Here is a 27,370-nt window from a genome sequence, read left to right as displayed (position 1 = left end):
AAGATTCCAAACGATATGCTTAAATACAAACAACATGCATACGTTAAAGGTAGATCAGTGGAAACCGCATTACATGAGGTTGTACAGCACATCGAGAGAACCTTCTACAGGAAGATGTATACACTAGCGGTATGCATTGTGCTTTCAACAACGTCAGCACCGAAACCCTTATCCAATCTATTATATAAAAGGCAATGTGTGTATGTTAGTATGTTTGTATGTTCCGAATAGACTGAAATCTTTGATATTTATGAACGTATTGTTTACAGATTGTTTTCCCTGAATGATCGCGGTCATCACAAAGATTTCAAAAATGTATTATTTCAATTAATATACATAATTTTAGTAAGCGTGCCACACAAATGATATAAACACTTGAACAAGTGGGATAGCGCGGTCGTGAGCTATTTTAATACGGCAAAGTGTAGTGACCGGAGGTTCTCCTTAAAAAATTTTTTTTTTAATCTGAAGTCCATGATATTTTTGAACGTATTTTTTACAGATTGTTTGCTATACTACTGTAATTACTGTCTTGACCCTGAATGGTCTTCGCGGAAGTGAAATATCGCGGTCATCACAAAATTTGCAAACATTTATTATTTCAGATAATATACATAATTTTGTAAGCATGCCTAAAAAACGCTACAAACGCTGAACACTAAACAATAAGTGGGACAGCGCGATCAACTCCACATTTTGGAATACAGTAAAATCCGGATAACTTTTTTTTTATTTTTTCGAACGTTCCCACGCCTCACTTTCCCCCCCCCTGCCGACCGAGGGGGCGACCTCCCTTTTACGTAAGGATCGCGTACACACCATGATCCGCATCATGATGGGGTATGAGTGGGAAATTGAAAACCAGCTACAGAATTTACTTCATCAGCTAGTTAGTTACTTACTAATACATTTTTATATACTATTCATTTAAAAATAAAATTATGTTAGATTTTATAAGGTCAAGGCTCATGCCAAAGTCTACATTACAATACATGGAATTAAAATCTACACACATTTTGTTAATAGGATCTCCCATAGAGTAATTCGTGCGGTGGAAATCTCTAAATAAGGGTTGATAGTTTCTAATTGTTCTACAAGGAACATTTATTCTAATAGATGATATTAAGAAATCCGAGGGAATATTACCCATTAAAATTTTAAGCACCATAATAGTGTTTAACATTGTGCGTCTACTTTTTAATGTAGGTAATCGAATTAATTTTAACCTGCTTGTATATGAAGGCAAGACAAAATCGCTATTCCAATGTAAACCTCTCAGTGCAAAAAGCAAAAATTGTTTCTGCACTGATTCAATTTTATCAGAATACATTGCGTATTGAGGGTCCCATACAACAGAACCATATTCTAATATAGGTCTTACAAGTGACGTAAATAGTTGTTTTGTTATATAGGGATCTGAAAATTCTTTGGCCCATCTTTTTATAAATCCTAAAACTCCATGCGCTTTATTAACAATAGAAATTACATGATTATTAAATTTTAATTTTCGATCCATCAAAAGGCCAAGATCAACAAATGATGCTACAGTTAATAATTGAGAACCGTTAATATTGTATTGCCTTATTAAAGAAGAAGATCTGGAAAAAAACATATGTTTACATTTTTTTAAGTTTAAGTCCATACAGTTGATTTTACACCATTGAAAAAGGCTATTTAAATCACTCTGGAGAAGATCAGCTTGCTTTTCCGATTTATGAGTAATGAATAGCTTGACATCATCAGCGTACATTAGCAATCTAGAATGCATTATTGAGTTTGGCAAGTCATTTATAAATAAAAGAAAGAGAACCGGTCCGAGGTGACTTCCTTGCGGAACACCCGATGGCACGTCAATCGATTTTGAGACACATCCATCAAACAAAACTGTTTGTGATCTATTTTGTAAATAAGAAGATATCCATCTTACTAAATTAGTATTAAAGCCCATATAATCTAATTTATACAACAAAAGCCTATGGTAAACCCTATCAAATGCTTTGCTGAAATCTGTATATATTGTGTCAGTTTGATTATGTCGAACAAATCCTTTTATTACATTCGATGTGAATTCTATAAGGTTTGTTATGGTCGAAAGACCACTACGAAAACCATGCTGATATGGACTTAGCATGGGTTGAATTTTATGGGAAATTACAGAAGTAATTAATTTTTCGAACAATTTAGGAATTGCACTTAATTTTGCAATTCCTCTATAATTGGATACATTAGTCAGACTGCCTGACTTATGTAAAGGTACAATATAAGACTTTTTCCATATTGCGGGGAAATGACCGAATTTAAGGGAATAGTTAAACAATAGAGTTAAAGGGGTTGACAATGCAACTGAACAATGCTTCAGAATTAAACTAGGTATTCCATCGGGACCTGGACTTTTAATGGGTTTTAAACATCGCAGACTTTTGGAAACGTCTTGGTATTGAAAGAAAGGCATGTAAATTTCATCAATCTGAGAAAATTTATAAGGATATGTATCTCTAATTTGGCAAGATGCACTTGAATAAGTTGTAGCAAAAAATGCTGCAAAACATTCAGCAATATCTGTGTTTTTAGTAAATTATTGATTATTGAATTTCAATAAAGAGGGCTTAGAAGGTGTTTTTCTTTTTAAATTAACAAAGTCATAGAAGGACTTAGGATTGGACTTAAAATTTTCTTTAATCTTGTTAAGGTACTCATTATATGATCTACGAGATTCTAGCGTATACTTAGACCTAGCTACAGAATAATTGGCGTAGTCAATTGAAGAACCTGACTTTTTATATTTACGAAAAAGTTTATTTTTGGAATTTTTTATAGTTGATAACTCAGGAGTAATCCATGGAAATTTATAAGAATTTGTGACTTTAATAGTTGGAATACATTCAAGCATAAATTTATTTATGATCTCATAGTATTTGTTAATTTTAATATCAAGATCAATATCACTGCTGCAAAGACATACCGATGTCCAGTTAACAGAAGAAAGAAGAGAATTGAGTTTCCGAAAATCTGTTTTTTTATAATTAAGGACAGTTTTTAACACTTTGGACTGATTTTCCCCAAAGGAATGATTATGGGTCATGGTTATACATAATGAGGGATGATGAATATCTTCAGGAATAGAAATTGGTGGAATTCTAATTATTTCAAAATATTGAGTAACATTTACAAATGCTAAATCAAGGATTCTATCGTAACTATTCAGTATATCGTTTATTTGATGAAGATTGAGGTCACAAAATCGACTAACAATTTCGAATGTATCTTGATTAGCATTCGCCCGGGATGTTAGTGGTGTTAGAGCTTCAGAATCTGGTAATAAGAGCCATTTAACAGAGGGCATATTAAAATCGCCCAGAACCAAAATTCGATCGGTTTCATTCATATTTCCAACGATTGAACTGATTGCGGATATATGTTTTTTATATATGTCAAGTTGAGAAGAAGGAGGAATATAGGAACAAGTTATAAATAATTTAAAATTGCCTAGTTCAATGGATATACTTAAAAATTCAATATCAGAAATATTATTTATTTCAATTAAATTAGTGGAATAAGAGGAGTCAACTGCAATAAGGACTCCACCACCTTTTTTAGCAACACGATCATTTCTGAATATTTGATATTTCGGACATAAAACTTCACTATTTAATACAGCTTTTTTTAACCAAGTTTCAGATAAAACAATTACATCATAATTAAAACCGAAGCTATCAGTATATAAGCGAGTTAATTTTGTATTTAAACCCCTTACATTCTGATAGCATATAGAAATAGAATTTTTTAGTTTTTTGAAACTGTAGCTGTTCGCGGAGGCAAATGTGCTAACTTGTCGTTTCTTTCCACAAATTCTTTTATAAAAGCATTTACAGGCCAAAATTCTCTCGATATAATTTGATTAAATATTGACTGATTAGTAACAATCCTGAAAGAAGATCTACTTTCCGAAAATGCTGAACGAAGCTTGTAACATTTAAGAAAGTAATCTCCTTGAATACTTGATCTTATATAATCATAAATTTCGTCAGCCGTCGTTTCGGGAGGGAACCTTGACGCAAATACCATTTTCATAGCTGGAGGCATAGATATTGATCTTTGCACAGGTTGTTGGGTATGGCCTACATTGGCAGATGAGCCCCTTGAAGAGCCAACAGGCAAGGATGTTGCCAACTCCTGAATACCTTGAGCAGATTGTGAGGTCTTTTCAAGACTAGCACCACCAGTACTCATTAACTCAGGAGATGCTACAACCTCCTTTAACTGCTTGCTTACTTCCAAAGGCTTATCCATCACAACATTGGCGTATAACTGAGCACGACCAGATTCAGTTGTATCAGAAATATTAACTGGATCCGATTGTACTACAGTATCCCGAGAAACACTAGGTTTACGACTAGAAACAGTTTCACCTGTACTCTTTTTCGTCGACCTTTTGCGTTTCTGCCCGATAACCGATGGTGACGATGCAAATTCGTCCAAATCCGGATATTTGCTAAACAAATTTGAAACTTTATCAAAACGGGAACAAATTATGGAAAGTTCCCCTTTAATTGAAACTAGTTCGGAATGTAGATTCTTTGCAAAATTGTAAAAATCAGCAGAGATTTTTCTACAATTGGGACAGCACCAACGAATTCCATCATTTTCTTTAATTATGTCAGTAACTATTACTCTCATACGAGCACACTTACAATGCCATTGATCTAAACAAAACCAACATGTAACACAAACTTCACTATCATCACGAATATTACATATTTCGTATGAACAGACCATGTTAACTATATTTCAGTTTACTAATAAGTTAAAATTTTTTGGAGATTTTGTAGCTGAATTTCTTAATCCTTTAATTAAAAAAAAGCAATCTTTGGCAACTCTGTTTTGATATGATAACCAAGCTGTTACAACAACACAATAAGCTAATGTAACAGAATATATGCACAAAACGAAATAGCCAATTAGACAAATTCAACACAAAAAAGCAGCTTATTAGCACAAATGTAATTAATAACACTTCACCAATTAGCACAATATTTAGACAATAAGTTATTTAATAATTTTAATAAACTTTTAATAACGTATACACGCTAATTTAATTAAAAATTGAATTTTTTTAAAAAATGCACAGAGCACACAAAAATTTTACACTACAGCGAACAGGGTTGCAAAATGTGAGATGTCACAAGATCGAAATTCCAGAAAGATCCATTGGAAATCAGACAAAGTTATTGATATACAATACAATATCATCATTGGAATCAGAATACCGCGATCGTGTTCGATTTTTGAAAATATTATAATTACGGATAAAATCTCAAAATGTGGGAAGTGAAACTTCATGAGCATTGATTCCAGTCCTTGGAATAGCTAGGTAAAGATACATTTTTTAAATACAGCAAAATCTCGATAATAGCAGCTACAATTTATAGAAGTTTTATGAATTATATAAATGTTGCCATACATATCCCGAAGGAACATACATTTCGCTGAGGGGTATTTTACCACTATTGCATATAGAGCGCGAAGAAAAAAGCGTTACGTTCGAGCGGCCTGCATGAGGTTAAATCCACCAAAAATAGCGAAAATCAGGCGCCACCGTTCTATGGAAGCTATATCAAAACGAGGACGTATACTGAACAGTGGCTATATCTCTGAACTATCGAAAATCGGGAGGTACTGTTTTATGGGAGCTATATCAAAACGTGAACCTATTACTGTTACATACCGAGCGCAAATAAAAAGGCGTGTCTTTCGGTCGATACGAATATTTATGCTCTCCTCTTTAAAATATATTGAAATCAGATTTCAGCCATTTCGGTATGATAATGATGTTAAATCCTCAAAAATAGCGAAAATCGGCAGGTACCGTTCTATGGGAGCTATATCAAAACGTGGACCTATACCAACAATTCTTTGCAGTAATAATTACGACCCCAACCGAGACCAACAATCCAATATATAGCAATGTCAATTGACGTGCACCGACCATTATATGTGTCCCACAAAGTGCTTTAAACTGTCGATTTATGGTGAAGGGTATAATAAAAGAGATTTTATATCTTAAATTTGGGGGATACCATTATATCGAATTTATGATTTATATTATGAAGTTTCTAGAGGGATGCCTAATTATGGGTGTATCAATACTGGATAGATAACTAAAGTTTACACGGAGAACCCAAACAACGGGCCAGCAACGCGGACCGGGTCAGCTAGTCTAATATATAAAAGGCAATGTGTGTATGTTAGTATGTTTGTTTGTTTGTATGTTCCGAATAGACTCAAAAACGGCTGAACAGATTTTCTTGGAAATTTCAGATAATGTACTAGGAACACTTGTGGTGAAAATAGGCTATATATTTTCTTGAATGGTCGTCGCGGAAGTGAAATATCGCGGTCATCCCAAATTATTCAAAAACGAAAAGACTCAAGAACGGCTGAATAGATTTTCTGGAAAATTTCCGATAATGCACTGGGAACACCGGTGGTGAAAATAGGCTATATATTTTCTTGAATGGTCGTCGCGGAAGTGAAATATCGCGGTCATCCTAAATTATTCAAAATGTACTATTTCAGATAGTATACGAACTTTTAGTAAGCGTGACTATAAAATCGCTATAACACTGGCTTCTATATGTGGGATAACGCGGTCAACGCCATATTTTGGAATACAATAAAATCCCGATAACTTGAGATGTCACGATATAGCAATTCCGAAAAATCGATTGGGAAATCTTATAAAATTTTGTATGTGGAGTTTTTAGGTCTGAGAATAGGTCGTAATCTATTTATTTAACCCGCTAAGTGTAGTGACCGGTGGTCCTCCCCACAATTTTTTTAGGAAAACCGCGAAATTCAAGATACTTTTTAATATATTGTTTACAAATTGTTTGCAATGCTATGGTAATTACTGTCTTGACCCTGAATGGTCGTCGCGGAAGTGAAATATCGCGGTCTTCCCAAAAGTTTCAAAAATGTATTATTTTAATTAATTAGAACGGTCGTAAGCTCTTTTTATACGACTAAGAGTAGAGACCGGTGGTCCTCCCCAACAATGTTTTTAATAAAATCTGAAATCGCGGTCATCACAAAGTTATCAAAAATGTATTATTTCAATTAATATACATAATTTAAGTAAGCGTGACACAAAAATGATATAAACACTAGCTTGAACAAGTGGGATAACGCGGTTGTGAGCTATTTTAATACGGCTAAGTGTAGTGACCCGAGGTTCATGTCCATGATATTTTTGAACGTATTGTTTACAATACTATTGTAATTACCGCCTTGACCCTGAATGGTCTACGCGGAAGTGAAATATAATGGTCATCACAAAATGTTCAAACATTTATTATTTCAGATAATATACATAATTTTGTAAGTGTGCCTAAAAACGCTGAACACTAAACAATAAGTGGGATAGCGCGATCAGCTCCACATTTTGGAATACAGTGAAATCCCGATAACTTGAGATGTCACTAGATCGAAATTCCAGAAAAATGATTGGACATCAGACAAAGTTATTGATATACAATACAATATCATCATTAGAATCAGAATACCGCGATAGTGTCCGATTTTTAAAAATATTACAATTACGGATAAAATCTCAAAATTTAGGAATTGAAACTTCATGAGCATTGATTTCAATCCTTGGAATAGCTAGATAAAGATACATTTTTAAATACAGCAAAATCTCGATAATAACTTCTACAGTTTATAGAAGTAAATTTTTTATGAATTATATAAATTGTGCCATACATATACCAAAGGAACATACATTTCGCTGAGGGGTATTTTACCACTATGGCATATAGAGCGCAAAGAAAAATGTCGTTACGTTCGATCGGGCTGAATGAGGTTAAATCCACCAAAAATAGAGAAAATCAGGCGCCACCGTTCTATGGGAGCTATATCAAAATGAGGACGTATACTGAAAATCCTCTGCAAGACTGTTTACGACCCCCCACAGTGGCTTTATCTCCGAACTATCGAAAATCGGGAGGTACTGTTTTATGGGAGATATATCAAAACGTGCACCTATAACTGTTGCATACCGAGCGCAAATAAAAAGGCGTGTCTTTCGGTCGATCCGAATACTTATGCTCTCTTCTTTAAATTACAGTCGGACCTCGATTATCCGTGATGGTCGGGACCGGAGGCATTACGGATAATCGATTTTCCCGGATAATGGAGGCAATGCTTTTATGCAGTTTTTGAACATATTTTTAAGTAAAAATTACATAATATTGTACAATAATATGAAAATCTGCAATTGTCATTAAATTTGTTTCGATAATCCACCAAATCTTAAAAGGATACATAATATCATCATCATCAGATTCATCTGAATTGACTTTGCCCCATGGTTTTTGTGATACCATAAATACACAAATTGTGTAATACGGGAGAATTTCCAGTTTTCGTTTGTTTACCTTTTGTTGGCTTAATCAGATTAATTGGAAAGTGTGTTTTTACACCCGGGCAATGTAGTTTATAACGAAAAATAGAAGAAATGGAAAAAAGTCCCACATTTCTTTTCTATCACGGATAATGGAGGTTCCCGGATAATAGATTCACGGATAATCGAGGTTCATGTATATCAAAACCAGATTACAGCCATTTCGGTGTGATAATGATGTTAAATCCTAAAGAATAGTGAAAATCAGCCGGTGCCGTTCTATGGGAGCTATATCAAAACGTGGACCTATACTGGCAATTCTCTGCAGTAATATGCACCGATCATTATATGTGGGTCACAAAGTGGTTTAAACTGTCCATTTATGGTGAAGGGTATAATAAAAGAAATTTTATATCTTACATTTGGGGGATACCATTACATGGAATTTATGTCAAAACATTGATTTATATTATGAAGTTTCTAGAGGGATGCCTAATTATGGCTGTATCAATGCTGGATAGATAACTAAAGGTTACACGGAGAACCCAAACAACGGGCCAGCAACGCGGACCGGGTCAGCTAGTCCTTAGATAAGTTTCAGATGAATCGGGCCCTTAGGGACTGGATAAGCCACATGCTAAGGAATAGATGGATAAGCTGCGGGCTACTTGACGTAAAAATAAAGGACAAAGTTGGTCAGGGTACGCCACAGGGGGGATTTTATCCCCACTCCTATGGGTCACTACCATAAATAGTCTATTAAGGACTTTAACCGATGAGGGATTTGACCCAGTCTGTTATGCAGACGACGTTATAATACTTCTGAGGGGTAAGAATCCAAACTTGCTATGCAGAAGAGCTGAATAAGCCCTAAAACTAGCGTACAACTGGGCTAGACCAAGAGGTCTTAATGTAAACCCGGAAAAAACGGAAATATGTCTGTTTACTAGGAAAACAAAACTGGGACACTTTGAAGAACCAGTTTTCCTAAACAAGACGATCAATATTTCCAACAAAGTCAAATATCTGGGAGTAATTCTGGATAGGAAACTTAAATGGAAAGACCATATTCAAGAAAGAGCCAATAAAGCTCATTAGAGTTGTGTCGTTCCGGAACGAACTAGTTCAAAGGAACTACTCCACAAAAGGAACGACCGGTACTAGGTCCGACTATGCGGTTCAGCTAGTTCCTTTTGCTCCCTCGTTCGTTTTTTTCCCATTCTTTTTGCTCTTCTCTTTCAGTTAGTTCCATCAGTTCATTTAACATCAGTTGTCTCTCTCTCCTCTCCCTGTCTTCTATTAGTGAATAAGAAATCTCATAGTGTCATTTCGTTTTTCATTTCTTCTAAACTGATCTTTGTCGAATTAAAAAAAGCAATTGAAGTATTTTTAATTAACAAAACGATTGTAAATTTGTTTTAAATATTTGTAAACTACCATGAAGAAAGCCGAAAAAATTTATTTTTCTTTTGTTTTGATGAAGAAGAAGCACGAACGATATGAACAGAGTGAACGAGTATGAGTGTGGGTATACATATAAAGGTTGGTACTCAAGGGAACTAACTGAACGACCTAGTTCCTTTTGCGGAACGGAACGGAAAAGATCGAACCGTAAAAGGAACGAGATTGCCCAACTCTAAAGCTCATAGATGTTGGTCAACCTGTAGAAGGGCTATAGGCGCCAAGTGGGGTCTTAATCCTAAGATTACACACTGGCTATACAAAAGCTTAGTTAGACCTATTCTAACATACGCTTCAGTAGTCTGGTGGACAGCTATGGATAAAAAGTGTAATATTAAAATACTACAGAAAGTCCAACGAATGTGCTGTCTGAGTGTAAGCTGCGCAATGAGGACAACATCAACAAGGGCATTAGAAACTATTCTATATATACACCAAATAGAAATCCAGATAAGGTATGAAGCGGCTGTCGCAGCTATTCGACTTAAAGCGATGGACGAGTGGATCAGTAAGGACCACGTTACATACCATCAAAACATTCTACAGGTAACAACGGGAGAGTCAATGGATAACATTGTATCGGACCGTATACCTGAAACATTTGTAGCTGCCTCATGCGAGGCATTAATTCCAGACAGAGACTCGTGGACCGGCGGAAATCTAGCACAAATGCCGACTGGAAACTGTTGTTATACAGACGGCTCAATGCTAGGTGGGAGAACGGGACTGGGTCTCTTTATTGAAGAACCAGAGACCGAAATATCTCTTCGTTTGCCGGATCACAATACGGTCCATCAAGCGGAGATCCGAGCGATCACAGAGTGTCTGAACTGGCTTAATGCCAACACGAGGTCAACTACTGTAAACGTCCTTACGGACAGTAAAACTGCAATCAAAGCAATAACATCCAAGACAGTAAAATCACAAACAGTCTTGGATTGTATAAATTCGATCAACAGCTATACTCAGCATGGCACGGTGCGTATAATATGGGTACCGGGACATGCGGGGAATAGAGGTAATGAGATAGCAAATTCTCTGGCAAAAAAGGGAAGGGAATTAGCAACCGTAAACTTGGCGAACGCAAAGCCACTAAATGCGTCTCGGCTAGAGTTAAAAAATTGGGCAAAAAATGCCCACTTATCCCTATGGAATAGAGAGGAATTAGGGAAAACCACAAAAATCCTATGGGGAGACCCAAATGAGGAAAAAAAATAAAAACCTATTACTGCTAGGTAAAGCAGAGTTGAGTAGACTTACAGGTGTTCTTACAGGTCACCTGGGTTTACAAGCTCATCTGCAAAAAATTTATTGTGCAGACAACAGCGTATGCAGGGCATGCGGAGAGGATGATGAAACATTGGAGCATTTTCTCTGCCAATGCCCCGCTTTCGCAAACATCAGATCCCAGTTTTTAGGGAACGACACAATACCAGATCTTAATCAGGTAATTGTAGACGACCTAAAACAATTACGGGATTTTGTTAAGGGAACAGAGTTCCTTAATTAATTTATAGTAGAGTCCCCTTCTTCAAAAAACTTAGACTAGAGCGCACAACAGGCCTACTTCATGGCTTATGTGTATGTCCACAAGGACATGTGGCGATTACTCGCCCCTCTTTTCAACCTAACCTAACCTATGCCCGTTATTTCAACCCGTAAACGGGTAGGTAGCTACCTATTAGTTATCTTTACCTACGCGTTTGGTAATTTCTCCATGCCATTTACCGTGGCGTGTAAATTTTGAAATCATGTGGTAATATTGGTGATTTTCATTCATGATTTCGAAAAATCATTGCCACATAGAAGTGTTTTACAACTTTTAACACATTGGCAACGATAACCAGGTAAAAATCCTTGGTGTAGGTAACACAGCCGTTTTTGACTTGGTAACGTTACCTATGCGTTGAAATTATAAAATGTTGCTTACACGGGAGATATCTGTGAGTTCATAGATAACTACGTTGAAATTACTGGCATTAAGGGACTGACATAATGTGGTTTTGGAGCCATCTGGGTACAGATGACAGTTTGGTGGTGAACTCGACTCCTTGTTATGTCGCTCACAATTTTCAAGTTATTTACCATCCTTTACCCCTCCTGGTAATTGATGTTCTGTGGTCAAGTTGAAGGATCTTTTTCAAGAAATTCGGAGTTAAAGTTTAATCTCTTGAACAACAATTTCGGCAGTTGATTTTTGTAAGTTTGGATCGATTATTTCTGGTGAAATTTCTATATTTGCCTTGTTAAAATTTTTGTCGTCTTTTGGATCTTTACGGTGTTTTGCACTATCAGATCAAACAATGCCAGACCAATAAGTTCAGGACTAAGGTACCACATATGATTTATCATTTTGTTATTTCCTTTATCTGATATTTATTTGTGAATGCCTTTCGTATTAAGTAAATCTTCAATGCGGTTTAGGTCTTGCTTTGGACCTAAAAATATTGCTGAATATCGGTTTCACTATTTTTTGTATTAAACTCAATCTATTGTCTCTATTTCTTTTTAACCTATTGATAATGTTTACCCAATATATCCTATATTATATCTATATAAACATTATTTTGTTCATTATACGTTTTGGAAAATCAATAACCCAAACTCTCACTTATAACACTCAGTTGTTGTCGTGAAGGCATCCAGTCTCGAACGATTTAAACGCAAGGTGCTTCTACGGCCTCTTGTTCTTGGGAAGTGGGCGGGGCAGTAGTTTTAAACCACTCTCGCCTACTTCGAACTTGGATTTGTCAATCGCAGACTATTCTTATAGAAATCGCTTGAATATGTTTGGTTGATGTCCGGATGTGCTTCGAAACTTGCAGTCAAAAATCCCTCTCAACAATTTTCTAACAAGTTTGTATGGTGGTACAGAAGCTCTCGTGTGACCCCAGTCTGATGCACAATGATATCAATTAATTGTGGCACACAATTTCTTTATAAAAAGACAATGTATTTTATTAATGTACAAAATTGGAATGAATGACTGAATACATATTTTTCATATTCAAACTGAAAACTTATAAAAGTCAAAACAATGTGAACTACGATATAAATAATTTATTGTAAAGTAACATATAGTGTACCTACATCACTCCCCCTCCTGAAGCATCAATGTCCAACAAATTAAAAGTTACTCGCTTTACTCTTTTGTCCTCATTTTGGGACTCGGTGGTCTCGACAAATGCAGGTTTAATTCTATCTATCGAAATAGTTCTAATATTTCCATCGATTTCTAGCTTGAAAAATTTCTTATCTCTTTCTATAACTTTGTATGGGCCCTCATATGGTTGCTGCAAAGATCGCCCATTTTCTACGCGTACAAATGCATATTTACAACTAGAAAGATCTTTGGATATATATACCCCTTTAGTAGTGTTCTTGTGATGCGATAAATTGGATCGAATGTCTTTGAAATAACCCTTCAATTTATCCACCAATTCAGAGTTGTAATCGATTGTACTTGGAACTACTAACTCACCAGGTAAACGTACGTCCTGTCCATACACCATCTGAGCAGGAGTATGGCCTAAATCCTCCTTTAATGTACACCTTAGCCCTAACAACACCATCGGAAGCACCTCGAACCAATTTGCTTGCTGATTGCTTCCCATAATTGCAGCTTTAAGCTGCCTATGAAACCGCTCAACCATGCCATTTGCTTGGGGATGATATGCTGAAGTTGTAATTCTGTGGCTGCCGAGTAACCGGGTTAATTCCGTAAACATCTTTGATGTGAACTGCGTTCCTCTGTCAGTTGTTATAGTGAGTGGCACCCCAAAACGAGACACGTATCTAGAAAATAAAGTCCGAGCGACTGTTTCAGCCGTAATAACCCTAAGTGGGTATTCTTCTGGCCAACGTGTGTACCTATCAATAACAGTCAGTAGATATCGATGACCGCGTGAAGGTGGCAATGGTCCTACAATATCAACATGTATATGCTCAAACCTGCCCTTCGGAATATCTATTTTCATTACAGGAGATTTTGTGTGCCTAGTTATCTTCGATTTCTGACAACCAATACAATCTCTAGCCCAAACATTAATTTCCTTGCTCATACCTGGCCAGTAATATCTCTTACAAATCATCCAACGACTAGCTCTAACACCTGGATGGGAAACAGAATGCAACTTTTCGAACACCACTCTACGCATTGTTAGTGGAATATACGGTCGCGGTGTCTCTTGTGACCCTTCGCACCAAAGATTAATATTAAATAACGGAATTTCGATTAGCTTTAAATTATGGAATGTATCCTTATTTTGCAAGATCTCTGTCAGCTTGTCATCTTTTTGTTGTTCTGCACTCAATAATTTTAAATTCAACTCCGAGCTATTCAGGACCTCAACCTCAAACGACCTTGAAAGCGTATCAGCTACGACGTTGGAAGTTCCTCGAACGTATTGAATATCATTCGTAAATTGTGAAATGTATTCTAATTGTCGGATCTGTCGTGGACTTCGTTCTGTCTTTGACTCCATAGCACGTATCAGTGGTTTATGGTCTGTAAACACTGTAAAACATCTTCCTTCAAGCATATACCTAAAATGCTTTATGTTGTCATGAATCGCCAGTAACTCGCGATCAAAAGCACTATATTTCGATTCTGTAGGGGACAGTTTCCGTGAAAAGAACGCCAACGGCTCCGTTACACTACCACGTACCTGCTGTAGGACCCCTCCGATTGCAGTACAAGACGCATCGACCGTCAACGTTAGTTTTGACTTACCATCAAAGTGACTCAACATAATTCGAGATGCGAAAGCTTTTTTAATGTCGACGAAGGCTTTTTCAGCGTTGTCATCCCATGTTAAAATTTTCTTCTTATCACTGAAAGCGCAATTTATCATATCATGTATAGGACCCGACATTTCCGCCAGTCCGGGAATGTACCTATGATAATAATTGACCATACCCATAAATTTTTGCATAAGCTTAACTGTAGTCGGTTTCTCAAAATCTCGAATGGCAGAGACCTTATCATCTGTTGGTCTAATTCCTTCCTCTGAAACATTATGTCCCAGAAAATCAATATTTGTTGCGCCGAATGTACACTTCCCTGGCTTAATGTTTAACCCATATTCCTGTAGCCTAGTAAATATCACTCTGAGGTGACGTACATGTTCCTCTTCATTTTCGCTAAAAACTAATACATCGTCTATGTAAACAAATACAAAGTCCAGACCTTTGAACACCTCTTTAATAAAACGTTGAAAGGTTTGAGATGAGTTCCTCAACCCAAAGGGCATTCGAACAAATTCAAACATACCGAAGGGTGTTGTAATCGCTGTCTTGTGTACATCTTCTGGTGCCATTGGAATCTGATGATAAGCACGAACTAAGTCTAACTTTGAAAACACTCGTTTCCCCTTCATATTCATATTTAAGTCGTGTATGTGTGGTATAGGATACCTGTCTGGGACTGTGACCGCGTTTAACTGCCTAAAGTCTCCACAAGGCCGCCAATCATCTGGGTCCTTTTTTGGGACTAGATGCAGAGCAGATGCTACGCTCGAGTCCGAGCGTCTGCAAATCCGCATTTGACCAAACATTCAAATTCTGATTTAGCCACTTTATATTTCATAGGATCCAGACGCCTAGGCTTTGTATAGGGCAATGCGCCATTAGTCACTATTCTATGTACAGTCGAATGTTTCACTGGTTTCGTGTAATCTGGTTCCGACGTCAATGAGGGGAATTCATTCAGTAAGTTAGTATATTGATTTTGGTAAGCAAAGATCTTTGGCAACTGAATACTACATAGTTGTGAGCATGCAGACACTTTCAAGTTTGTTATAGGGTCCACCAAACTCTTATTCCGAATATGTACCAATAATCCGTATTTGTGAAGGAACTCTGCTCCAATTATCGGCCTACTAATATTTGCTAATGTGAACGCGAACTGAAAATCACGACGCATACCTAAATCGACGTTCAACAACTTTTTCCCATACGTCTGGATTGTTGTCCCATTGGCAGCTGTCAGGACCACATCTGATACTCTCTTATAATTTCTAAATTTCGATGCCGGCAAAATTGATATATCAGCCCCGCTATCCACTAAAAATTTTAATTTATTCGATTTGTCGTACACAAATAGGCGACGTGTTGATATTTCTGCGCACCCATTGCCCGTCGCTTTTACAATGGGCCTAATTAGTTTTTTGAACCATTGTTTTCATAATACGAGCAAGGCTGTTCACAATTTCTAGCATCCTTGCCGAATCTGTAATGGAACCTACACAGCCAATTTCTTTTTTTATTTCCCAATCGTGACATCCTTCCACTAAATCTTTCTCTTCTATCTCGATCTTGCATCTCCTCGAACTGTCGTTTCATTGCAGAAACCTCCAATGAAAGTTTGTCAAATCCTTGGCAAATATTACTAGTAGCTTGAACTAGACCCTCTACCACTTTACCCATGTCTGGAATTAATGTCTTTCCCGACGATGCAGATACTCCTAGTGCAGATAATTCATCCCTCTGTACAACTTCCCAAATATTATCCGCTGTCTGAATAAGCTGATTCGTGTCAGTAATATTTGATCCCATCAATGCAACATTAAGATTTTTTGGCAATCTTCGTATCCATATTCTTTTCAAAACGTCCTGACTAAACTGTGTGCCCGCCATTAGTGACATAGATCTATACAATTCGGATGGCTTCTGGTCTCCCATTTCTAAATCAGATAGAATCTTGTCGATGCGTTTACTCTCGCTTAAAGTATGTCGTTTTATCAATACATCCTTTAAATCTTCATAGCTGTTGTTATTTCTCGAGTTGCGAATAACATCTAAAACAGACATTATCACTTCCTGAGGTAAAGCTGTAACAACATACTCATATTTAGTTTTATCCAAAGTGATCCCTTTAGTTGCGAATTGCATCTCAGCATGAATAAACCATGCCTCTGGACAATTTGTCCAAAACCCCGGAAGTTTTATAGAAGCGGCAGACACCTCAAACCCACTCGATTGGTTCGTCATACTAGAACTATTCGATGACACCGACTGTGCATTCGAATTAGAAGCTAATGTACCGTCGTTAGCCGTTGAATTATTTTCGTTCGGACCCCGACCTACTTGTTGTGGTGACCTTAACATGTTGATACTTCGGAGAAGGAGTTTACACAATAATTTGGAAATGAATATGTAATGGACAAATAGAAATAATAATGATACTAATAATAATTATAATCCAAGTAATTACTACGTATGATAACTAATAATACTGTGCTTGCCTCCAGATTCTACAAACTTACGTATGGTAGATGGTTGATACGCTTGGTGGTCCGATTCCAATGATATAAATATCCTTATCCGCTTTCAAATATCTTTCCAAGAAGTGTATTGATGACTCGTTCACAGAATGATGTTTCTTTAACTTGAATTCTCACAATTCATTAACTTTCTTCAGTTGATGCTACATGTAGCGAGTATCCTTCGAATTTTCCACAGAATTTTCTTCTTTACAAAGCGATATTCCTTAGAGGTGTATTGGTTCCTTCACAAGGTTATATTTCGTGAATCATTCGTTCACCATTCATAGACTTACGCCAATTGACGTTGAATGTGTCGGGTATCCTTTGGAATTTTCGCAGGACATGCAATTTCAAAATTATCGATCCGTTCTCTATAAAACACAATTTTAAATCGCAGCCAATATCCTCGATTTGTTTTCCATAAAATTTGGGTATTCAGGACTATTAAAATGTTCACAGGATTGCTTTTTTTAAAAAGGACGAAGGCAGGATCGCCAATTGTGGCCCCAGTCTGCACAATGATATCAATTAATTGTGGCACACAATTTCTTTATAAAAAGACAATGTATTTTATTAATGTACAAAATTGGAATGAATGACTGAATACATATTTTTCATATTCAAACTGAAAACTTATAAAAGTCAAAACAATGTGAACTATGATATAAATAACACTGTGAACCGAAATTTTGGGGGGTGGAAAATTCCTATTGGAGATGAAAGCCCTTGGTGAGTATATACAGAACCCCGAAGGACAGATTCGCCGTGAGTCGAACTTTCGCGATATGGCGTGATGAATATTTTGCTGGAGACCATACAAGCCATCTGGAATGAGCGTTATATCTTTGTTCGCTGTTGTTTAAGCTAATATTTAAGATGACATGTCTTCAGTCAAATCAAATGAGGATTTTTTTCGTAGAACATTTCGACCTTCTAACATGCTTCCTTCAATGTCCTTTTCGTCCTTTATTTCAAGAACCGCAATAAAAGTGGCACAAGATGACATTTTTCAGCTTCGGAATATTCCACAAAAATGTCGCTCGGATGATTTTAGGTACGGTTCCCAAAGACTTAAAATCGATAAAATCTTGTTTAAGCGGTCGTTTTTCACTTTTACCCGAATCTTGCTCAGACAACCCTATATCTATTTATTTCAATATATTATTGTTAACCTATTGATGACCTAGAATTCTCGGAGTCATTAAAACAGTTGTATCTGGTTTTGCTAAGCACGCTAATTTCATTATTTTTTGGAATAAATATCCGGATATCCGAATTATGGAACCGGTTATTCTGATATTAAAACCGAATTTTTATTCGGTTTTTATGAACCGAATAACCGTATATGTATATCATTAGAAAGCTATTAAAATTGTCCAACAGATATGACTAATATGCATTAGACGTTTTAAGCGGTTATGGTGCTGGAACAAAAAAACCGTATTTTTGAACCGTTTCATAACGTTTGTGAGGATACATTTCTATGCGTGAAAAAAATTATGATCATGACCTGGGGGGTGGAAAATTCTTTTTGGAGCTGAAAGCCCTTGGTGTGGACATACAGAACCCTGAAGGGCAGATCCGCCGTGAGTCGAACCTTTGTGTTATGGCGGGTTGAGTTCTGGGATGGTGACCTATTATTGCAAGCGTAAAAAGTTACGTAACTGAATTTCAAGTGGGTTTAGGGTGCTACTGGGACAGTATGTGCTAAGTCAAATCGTTTTAAGACGATTTCTGTAGAACATTTAGTGTCTTTCTCTTATCCTGCTTTGTTGTTTATGTCCTTTTTGTTGAAGAAGGTATACAAATATACTTTAAAGAAAAGGAAAGATACAAGTTCAGGGTTAAAATATTAAAACAAAAACAAAAAACCTCAGCCGATTTGGCTAGGGCATATCACGAAAATAATCTTACGCCGACATAGCTCATACTGTCCCAGTAGCACCCTAAACCCACTTGAAATTCAGTTACGTAACTTTTTACGCTTGCAATAATAGGTCACCATCCCAGAACTCAACCCGCCATAACACAAAGGTTCGACTCACAGCGGATCTGCCCTTCAGGGTTCTGTATGTCCACACCAAGGGCTTTCAGCTCCAAAAAGAATTTTCCACCCCCCAGGTCATGATCATAATTTTTTTTACGCATAGAAATGTATCCTCACAAACGTTATGAAACGGTTCAAAAATACGGTTTTTTTGATCCAGCACCATAACCGCTTAAAACGTCTAATGCATATTAGTCATATCTGTTGGACAATTTTAAAGCTTTCTAATGATATACATATACGGTTATTCGGTTCATAAAAACCGAATAAAAATTCGGTTTTAATATCAGAATAACCGGTTCCATAATTCGGATATCCGGATATTTATTCCAAAAAATAATGAAATTAACGTGCTTAGCAAAACCAGATACAACTGTTTTAATGACTCCGAGAATTCTAGGTCATCAATAGGTTAACAATAATATATTGAAATAAATAGATATAGGGTTGTCTGAGCAAGATTCGGGTAAAAGTGAAAAACGACCGCTTAAACAAGATTTTATCGATTTTAAGTCTTTGGGAACCGTACCTAAAATCATCCGAGCGACATTTTTGTGGAATATTCCGAAGCTGAAAAATGTCATCTTGTGCCACTTTTATTGCGGTTCTTGAAATAAAGGACGAAAAGGACATTGAAGGAAGCATGTTAGAAGGTCGAAATGTTCTACGAAAAAAATCCTCATTTGATTTGACTGAAGACATGTCATCTTAAATATAAGCTTAAACAACAGCGAACAAAGATATAACGCTCATTCCAGATGGCTTTTATGGTCTCCAGCAAAATATTTATCACGCCATATCGCGAAAGTTCGACTCACGGCGAATCTGTCCTTCGGGGCTCTGTATATACTCAGCAAGGGCTTTCATCTCCAATAGGAATTTTCCACCCCCCAGACTTTGAGCTCCATTTTGTTGCACAGTGTAATTTATTGTAAAGTAACATATAGTGTACCTACACTCGACCTAATATCTGCTCGAGCTGGTGAGACCCCATTTTTCTAGGCATTTGTACACTGCTAGTTTTTGTTTCTCCCATGAGCTACTGTCAGTTTTAGGAACACCTAGGAGTTGTTATTTACCCCCATGTGTTACCAGAACAGAAACCCGTTTTTTCTTCCCTGTTTTGAGAATATCTGGTAATTGTTTTCCATGCCAGTGCACACAAATAGCCTCGTTCCTTGAATCTGTTGCGTTTATTTTTCACGGTTTATTCTCCGCTGTTCACGGATAAAGCTTCTAGAGATCTTATATTTGTAGGGATCCTCTCCGATAGCTTCTACTGTATCCATAATGATACTAGTAACGTTCCTATACACCTTACAGGGGTCCAGCACCAATGACAATTGCATAGTTACGATTTTCTTAAAGCCACGCTTGATTGTTTTCGGGACAGATGGTTCTTCAGATTCTACGATACGTTTAGCATCAAAACAAGACCTAGACCCCATTGAAAATGTATTGAAATATGAAAACATTGACACACAAACTTCAGAAAAAGGAAATAACAACATAATTAATAATCTGTGGTATCTTAGTGATGAACTTGCTGACCTGGCATTGTTTAATCCAACGGTGCAAAAAGCCGTAAAGAGCCAAAAGGCGACAAAAATCTTAACAAAGCAAAGATTAAAATTTCTTCAGAAATATTCGATCTAAACTTCCAAAAGAGCAACTGCCGAAAATCCTAGAAAAAGGTCTGGCATAATTCTTGTTGTTCAAGAGATTAAACATTAACTCCGAATTTCCAGGAGGAGCAAAGGATTGTAAACAACTTGAAAGTTGCGAACTACATAGCAGAGCGTTCTTCAAGTAGTCAGCAGATAGCTCCAAAACCACATGATGTCTGACTCTCGAATAAATTTAATTTAGAACAAAATGTAAAAGACATTTTTTGAAATTTTGCCTTTTTAGGGCGAAGATCATTTTTAATGATTTTTGTTAATTTTCTCGTTTAGAGTTAAGCTTGATGATCTGAAATTATTTGCAAGTGAAAAAGGAAAGCCAAGGACTCGAACCCACATAGTCACCAAATTACGTTACCTGGTTTCATTGATGGTAAAGCAAATCTTCGGACGTATCGACTATGTAATGGCTTCTCTGTCCTAGAATTGTTTTCATTCCAAAAATTTATAAAAATGAACAAAATGTTTTTTTAATAGTCTCCATTTTCGCACAAAGGCGTACCTAGTCACGTTTTTCGGGACATTGGCTTTATTATCTCGAATTCTGTAATACCTATTTAGTATTAGCTTTATTATATATACTTATATTTTGTTGTTCAGCAAGAAATGTTAAGAACAGAATGGCCTTTAATTTAATGCTTAATATGGACAAGAAGCTTTAACCATTCCAGAGAAATGGGTCGCGAAATCGCTAAATAGCCAAAAAATCGAGATTTTCATAATGTCGAGGCCCCAGTGGCACATGTTCCAATTGTGCTCAAACTTTGACAGTCTTAAAATCTGACCATACTAAAAACTTTATGCGGTTGCCGCCTTAAAAAATCCGACATCGATTTGTTCCCTCTGAACAATAACCAGCCCCACGCTACAAATTATAACAAAGAAAATATGGAATTTTACATAGAACGTTTGATATTTTATCAAATATTATATTTTTGCATAGTTTAATAATAAAAAAAAAAAATTGTATTACAATACCATACAATACCCTACACCACACTTTCTTAAGAGGTCTCGATAACACAATAATCTGCTAAAAAATCGACGTTAAACGGCCAACTATCTTAATTTAGAACACTTTGTAGATTTTTGACGATTTTTCTAACATTAATTGACAATTTTACGACTTTTATGTCGATTTTCGGCCAAAAACTGTTAGCATATTTTCCATATTTTTTGCATATTTTTTGGCATATTTTTTTTGCATATATTTTGCATATTTTTTGTTTTTGATATGACCCCAAATATCGAAAAATTGACCCTTAAAACGCCTATATCCAAAATTTGAGTCCAATCGGATGAGAAATAAAAAACATGCAAAAATCCGATGTCTAGTAATAACTATTACTAATTATCACGTTAAAAGACACACATATCATTATATTTCATTTTTACTCTTTGTGCCTTATTCGTAACAAAGATAACAAAATACAAGCTTTTACTGACATTGTCAAAGAACATTACGTCAAGGTTATTCGATCATTTCTGCTTATTTAACATAACAGCCGTTAAGCTTTTTATTTTGTTTTTCAAAATAGTCAGGCTTAATCCCATAGTCGTTGTTTTAATATTTTATTTAAACAACTTTAATTTATTAGTGGGAAAAAATTGGCGATGTTTACCAAGGGGTAAGGCAGGGAATACTATAGTTTCAGATCTCGCCACAGATCTTCATCAGTTCCCTTGTTTCTTGTTTTATATACATTGGTGGTCCTGTAAACGGATATTGGTGTTTGTTGTTGTTTATCGATTCTGTAAAAGCTTTATTCGTTAAATATCATCTGGTTGCTGTACTTGCTAAAACTTTTATATTGGTTCAGAAATTGGCTACTGAAACTAATCGATATTAGAAAACAGTGAAACCTGTTTACTACAATCTCTTTAAATCTTACTGATTATTTCGATAAGGATCAATTTTCCATTATGAAGTGCACGCAAATAAATTGCAATAATACTCTGCCTGATAGTCGCATGATATGCTGCTGGCTATGGCTGGATTCATACCATTCTAAATGTATAGATTTAGCTGCTCGTACCGTCGACAATTTAAATGTAGATAAAGTTGTACTGGTGTTGTACTAAATGCCGAGCATATGATGCTGAATTATATTCTTTTTTCAAAAGTACTCGGACTGAGTTCAATGATATTGGTCTTGAGCTAAATGCATTAGCACAAAGATTTTTAAAATATAAGTAAATCTTGGATACATCATTTTACTATTTACATAACTTATTCCTATATTCCTTCTCGATCAAGCACGGATATATACAAGAAACACACATCGTCAATCCTTAAAATCTGTCAGTCCGCAAATCGAATGACATTTTGGTCATTCTAGGCGATTTTAATTTTTTTTATTTATTTATGCTCATGTAAAAACCTAGCCCATAGGGCCATGATTGGTTCCAATCAAAAACTTAAATTTAACAATGTTTTTAATCTTAAAACAATAAATCTAACAAATGAATACTATGTTAAAGCAAAAGTTAAGACTTTAAGAACCAGCCATGCAATTATAGTTCGATAACAAATTAACATAAGAAACCATGAATTTTATATTACACTGCTATTAAAATGCTCATATAACTTTCGTTTGTAACAATTTAAAGAAGAATTAAATACCTTCAGCTCTGGTGGCAAAGTGTTAAATACACGAGATACTCTTACAAAAAAAATGGCTTCTCGAACAATGGAGTCAACCACGGCACAAGCATTTGTTTGTTCCTCTCCGATCTGGAGAATGTAAAAAGGTCTAATATAGTAGAAGGTGTCTGCATTTTATATACCTTATAGAAGAATAACATTGACCTAATACTCACAAATTTATCAAATGTGCAACCAAGGAACTCTTTAACATACGGAGAAATGTGATCACGACATGTGATTCTCCCTTGAACAAAAGCTGTACATCATCTGCAAACGCAAACGACATACAACTCCTACTATTAACGCAACTCAGCAAATCATTAACATACATACATCACAAACAACAGAGGGCCTAGAACAGACCCCTGAGGTACACCACTACTCACTAAATTTTAGCAAACATACAATGGCGTTATAATCCTGAAATGAATAATCTTTTACCTATCACAACAAGTGAAATTATGGAGCACCGATCTATCACAAATCAACAACATTTATAATACATCAGGAAAACTTCTTGACCTGGTATTTGTAAATAATCCTAAAGACATCCTGGTCTCTCCCTGCGATTCTCTAACCTGTCCTGAAGATAAACATCACCCTCCTATAAATATAGAGAACCCACTCATTTAAAAAACAACAGAAAAATCATATCCTAATGGAACAATAAAATACTGTTTTTCGCGAACGAATTACGATCAATTAAATTCATTCCAGAGCACTGTGGATTGGACTTATTTTATGATAGAACAAGTAAGAAAAGCGTTAGGTTCGGTCGGGCCGAAATTTTTATTCCCTCCACCACAAATTTCAGCCATTTCGGTGGATTAATGTGGCCACAACCTTCAAAATACCGAAATTCGGAAGGTACCGTTCTATGGGGGCTATATGATGGCGTGGACCTATACCTACAAATTTCTGGGGGAAAGTTTTATACGCCTAAAGAAGACTAAATACCAAATTTCAGCCATATCGGTGTGATAATGAGGCTAAAATGTTCAAAATATCGAAAATCGGGAGATATTGTATTATGGGGGCTATATCAACACGTGGACCTATATAAACATTTTATGGTAGAAATGTTTCTTAGCCTCTGGAAACACAAAATACAAAGTTACAACCGATTCTTTGGTCAAATGGGTCTAATACATGCAAAATATATTAAAATGACGCGTACTTTATAAGGGGTCTTATGTGGGGACTATACCAAAACGTGGACCTATATAACCCAACTTTGGTAGGAATGTTTTCTGGCCTCTGAAGACACAAAATACCAAATTACAACCAATTCTGTGGTCAAATGGGTCTAATACATTCAAAATAGATTAAAATGACGCGTACTTTATATGGGGCCTTCTAAGGGGGATATACCAAAACGTGGACCTATATAACCCAACTTTGGTAGGAGTATTTTTTGGCCTCTGGAGACACAAAGTACCAAATTACAACCAATTCGGTGGTAAAATAGGTGGTAAAACGGCGACGAGTCACGCGTCATTTTGTATGGGGGCTATACGAAAGCGTGGACCTACATAGCCCGCTTTCAATACCAAAAGTCCTACGTAAATATAACATATTTTCCCAAAATTTCATCAACCTACGTCAATCCGTTCGGACGCTAGAGTGATTTCCACAGACGGACAGACGGACGGACATGGCTATATCGATGTAGAATTGCACGCTGATCAAGAATATATGTATATACTTTGTGGGGCCTACAATGATTATTTCGAGTAGTTACAAACGTAGTGACAAACTTAATATACCCCCATCCTATGGTGGAGGGTATAAAAAGGTATGAGCAAATCTGCTCCAAAAATAAAAATTGTTGAGAAAAGTGGACCTCCATGGAATTTCCCTATCTTATCAAAACTGAAAAACAAGAAAAATAAGTTGTATAAAAAGTATAAGAAAAGTGGTACCTCATCCGATTACTTAAATTATGCTGTCACAAGATCACAGTACACTACAGTTAATAAACAGCAATACAACAACTATATAATATAAAGAAAATGAAAAATGATCTATTGTCTAACCCAAAATCCTTCTTCTTCTTTATTTGCCAATTCTAATCCGGTCAAAATAGACATTGAAATAGCAAAAATTCCCACAAAGCTGAATTTTGGTGGAGAGCTAGGGTTTGCCATTAGAAGCAACGTCCTAAAAGTCTCCATCGATCCCATGTGTGCAAAACAAGTTATTCGGGGTCAAAGGTCAAAATTTAAGTGTTTTTAGGTTTTCGGATTTATTTTTTGAAAACGGTTGATCTATTCAAAAAGTGACTGAAGTAAATATTGTAGACAGAAAAATTATCTAAAAGTTTGACCCTTACAATTTTTTTCTTAAATGGAACCATTCTTGAGATATAGCTGTTCTAAAAAACACATGATTTTTATGCACTTATAAGGGAAATATGCACATATTCAGACGAACCGGCTAAAATAAGCGAAGTAATCGGGTCTGTCCCCCAAAAATATATATATTTTCTTGAAGAGCGAAATTATAGCTATCTTCTAAAAAAAAATTCCAACAAAATCGGAGTCTGTTTAGTAGTGTTATTCAATGTTAGAGTCATTTTATGCAAAAATTGCCCATTTAACCCACATGTATAATCGAAAGCCCAACGGGAACGACCCCAACGAAAACTCTCCGATTTTTTTCAAGTTTTGTCCGAAGGTAGGGTTTGTTGCGCTGATTACGGAAATGTATAATTTTCAACGGTTGCGAATCCGGTTCGCCGGTTATTGGACCCGAAAGGCCAAATTTAAAAACCGGGTTAGGCCCGGTTCAACTGAACCGATTACTGCACATGGATATCGTTTGAAAGCTTACGGAAGTATCTAACACATAGTGTCGTTACTTTAACCGGTTCGCCTCGTAATGTACTTACGCGGCTAATTTTTTATTTGACCTTTAGATCGAGATATCTCGAAAATGGTAAGTCTTATTTAAGAATCATAAGGACCAATCTTGTAGACAATTATTGAATCTACAACTTTTACTTTAGCGGGCTTTTGCTAAGTATTACCGTTTTTGAGAAAAATTAAAAAAATGAATAATGCCTCCAAAAATGACCTTTGTCCCCGAATAACTTGTTTTGCACACATGGGATCAATGGGGACTTTTAGGACGTTGCTTCTAATGGTCAACCCTAGCTCTCCACCAAAATTCAGCTTTGTGGGAATTTTTGCTATTCGGTTTTCGAATTATAGGCCACCAAAACAATATTACAAAAATTAATTATATGCTTAAGATATTATAATTTCATATGTTTTTCAGGATCTCTGCAAAGGCATCCCTGTCTTTAGCATCACTTAGAAGTCTTACAGAATCCCGAATTCAAGTCCATGCTTGGATATTGTCTAGCCATATAGTTTCTTTTCTTCCTCTTTCCGGTCTGCCAGCAATAGTTCTACCGTTTCATAAATCCTAATCGTCAAACCAAAGTTTTTCACAAGACTAAAATTTGGGTCAGCTATTGCAGACGATGATCTTGAAATAACAAACCTATTTGCCAAATTTGTTAAAACATGAAACATGACATGAAGCTTGAAGAAAATTTTGATTACCATTAATAATTTCGGACATAATCATGGAAAAACTTTTGGATGAAACCATGGAAAAATTGCCGATAAAACCAAGACACTTAACAAAATATGTCGACTATGTATTTTGTATAATAAAAAAAAAAAAAACAAGTTGACATAACTCTAAAGTCCTTGAATATATTCAATAAACAAATACTTTTCACCATGGAGCGGGAAACAGACAATTGTTTAACTTACCTTGACTCTATTATACATAGACAAGGGAACATGCTATTTCTGGATTGGTACCAGAAACCAACGGCTTCGGGCAGATTAATAA

At 36.0% G+C, this 27,370-nt stretch overlaps 2 protein-coding genes across 4 annotated transcripts in view; both read right to left on the bottom strand.

Moving 5' to 3' along the window:
- The window catches only part of Ptp69D (Protein tyrosine phosphatase 69D), a 384,912-nt gene that overhangs the window by 23,341 nt on the left and 334,201 nt on the right, over positions 1–27,370 (bottom strand). The window lies entirely within an intron of this gene.
- On the bottom strand, positions 723–5,056 carry LOC141400828 (uncharacterized). Of its 2 annotated transcripts, none has more exons than XM_073980395.1 (2): positions 5,020–5,056; positions 723–4,844 (listed from the first exon to the last, which is right to left on the bottom strand). In XM_073980395.1, exon 2 carries the CDS (start codon positions 4,774–4,776, stop codon positions 3,784–3,786), a length of 993 nt encoding a protein of 330 aa, XP_073836496.1. In that variant the 5' UTR covers positions 4,777–4,844; positions 5,020–5,056; the 3' UTR covers positions 723–3,783. The 2 variants fall into 2 exon arrangements, with proteins under 2 accessions (XP_073836496.1, XP_073836495.1); XM_073980394.1 differs by having other exon boundaries at positions 4,943–5,027.

This window comes from Musca autumnalis, unplaced genomic scaffold (assembly GCF_047663935.1).
Source record: "Musca autumnalis isolate F117 unplaced genomic scaffold, ASM4766393v1 scaffold_4, whole genome shotgun sequence".
In the NCBI taxonomy this organism is placed as follows: Eukaryota; Metazoa; Arthropoda; class Insecta; order Diptera; family Muscidae; genus Musca; species Musca autumnalis.
This window is presented reverse-complemented; position numbering and strand designations above follow the sequence as displayed.

Excerpts from the sequence above, each read along its gene's own strand:
- LOC141400828 (XM_073980395.1), bottom strand. The coding sequence starts at position 4,776 with ATGGTCTGTTCATACGAAATATGTAATATTCGTGATGATAGTGAAGTT.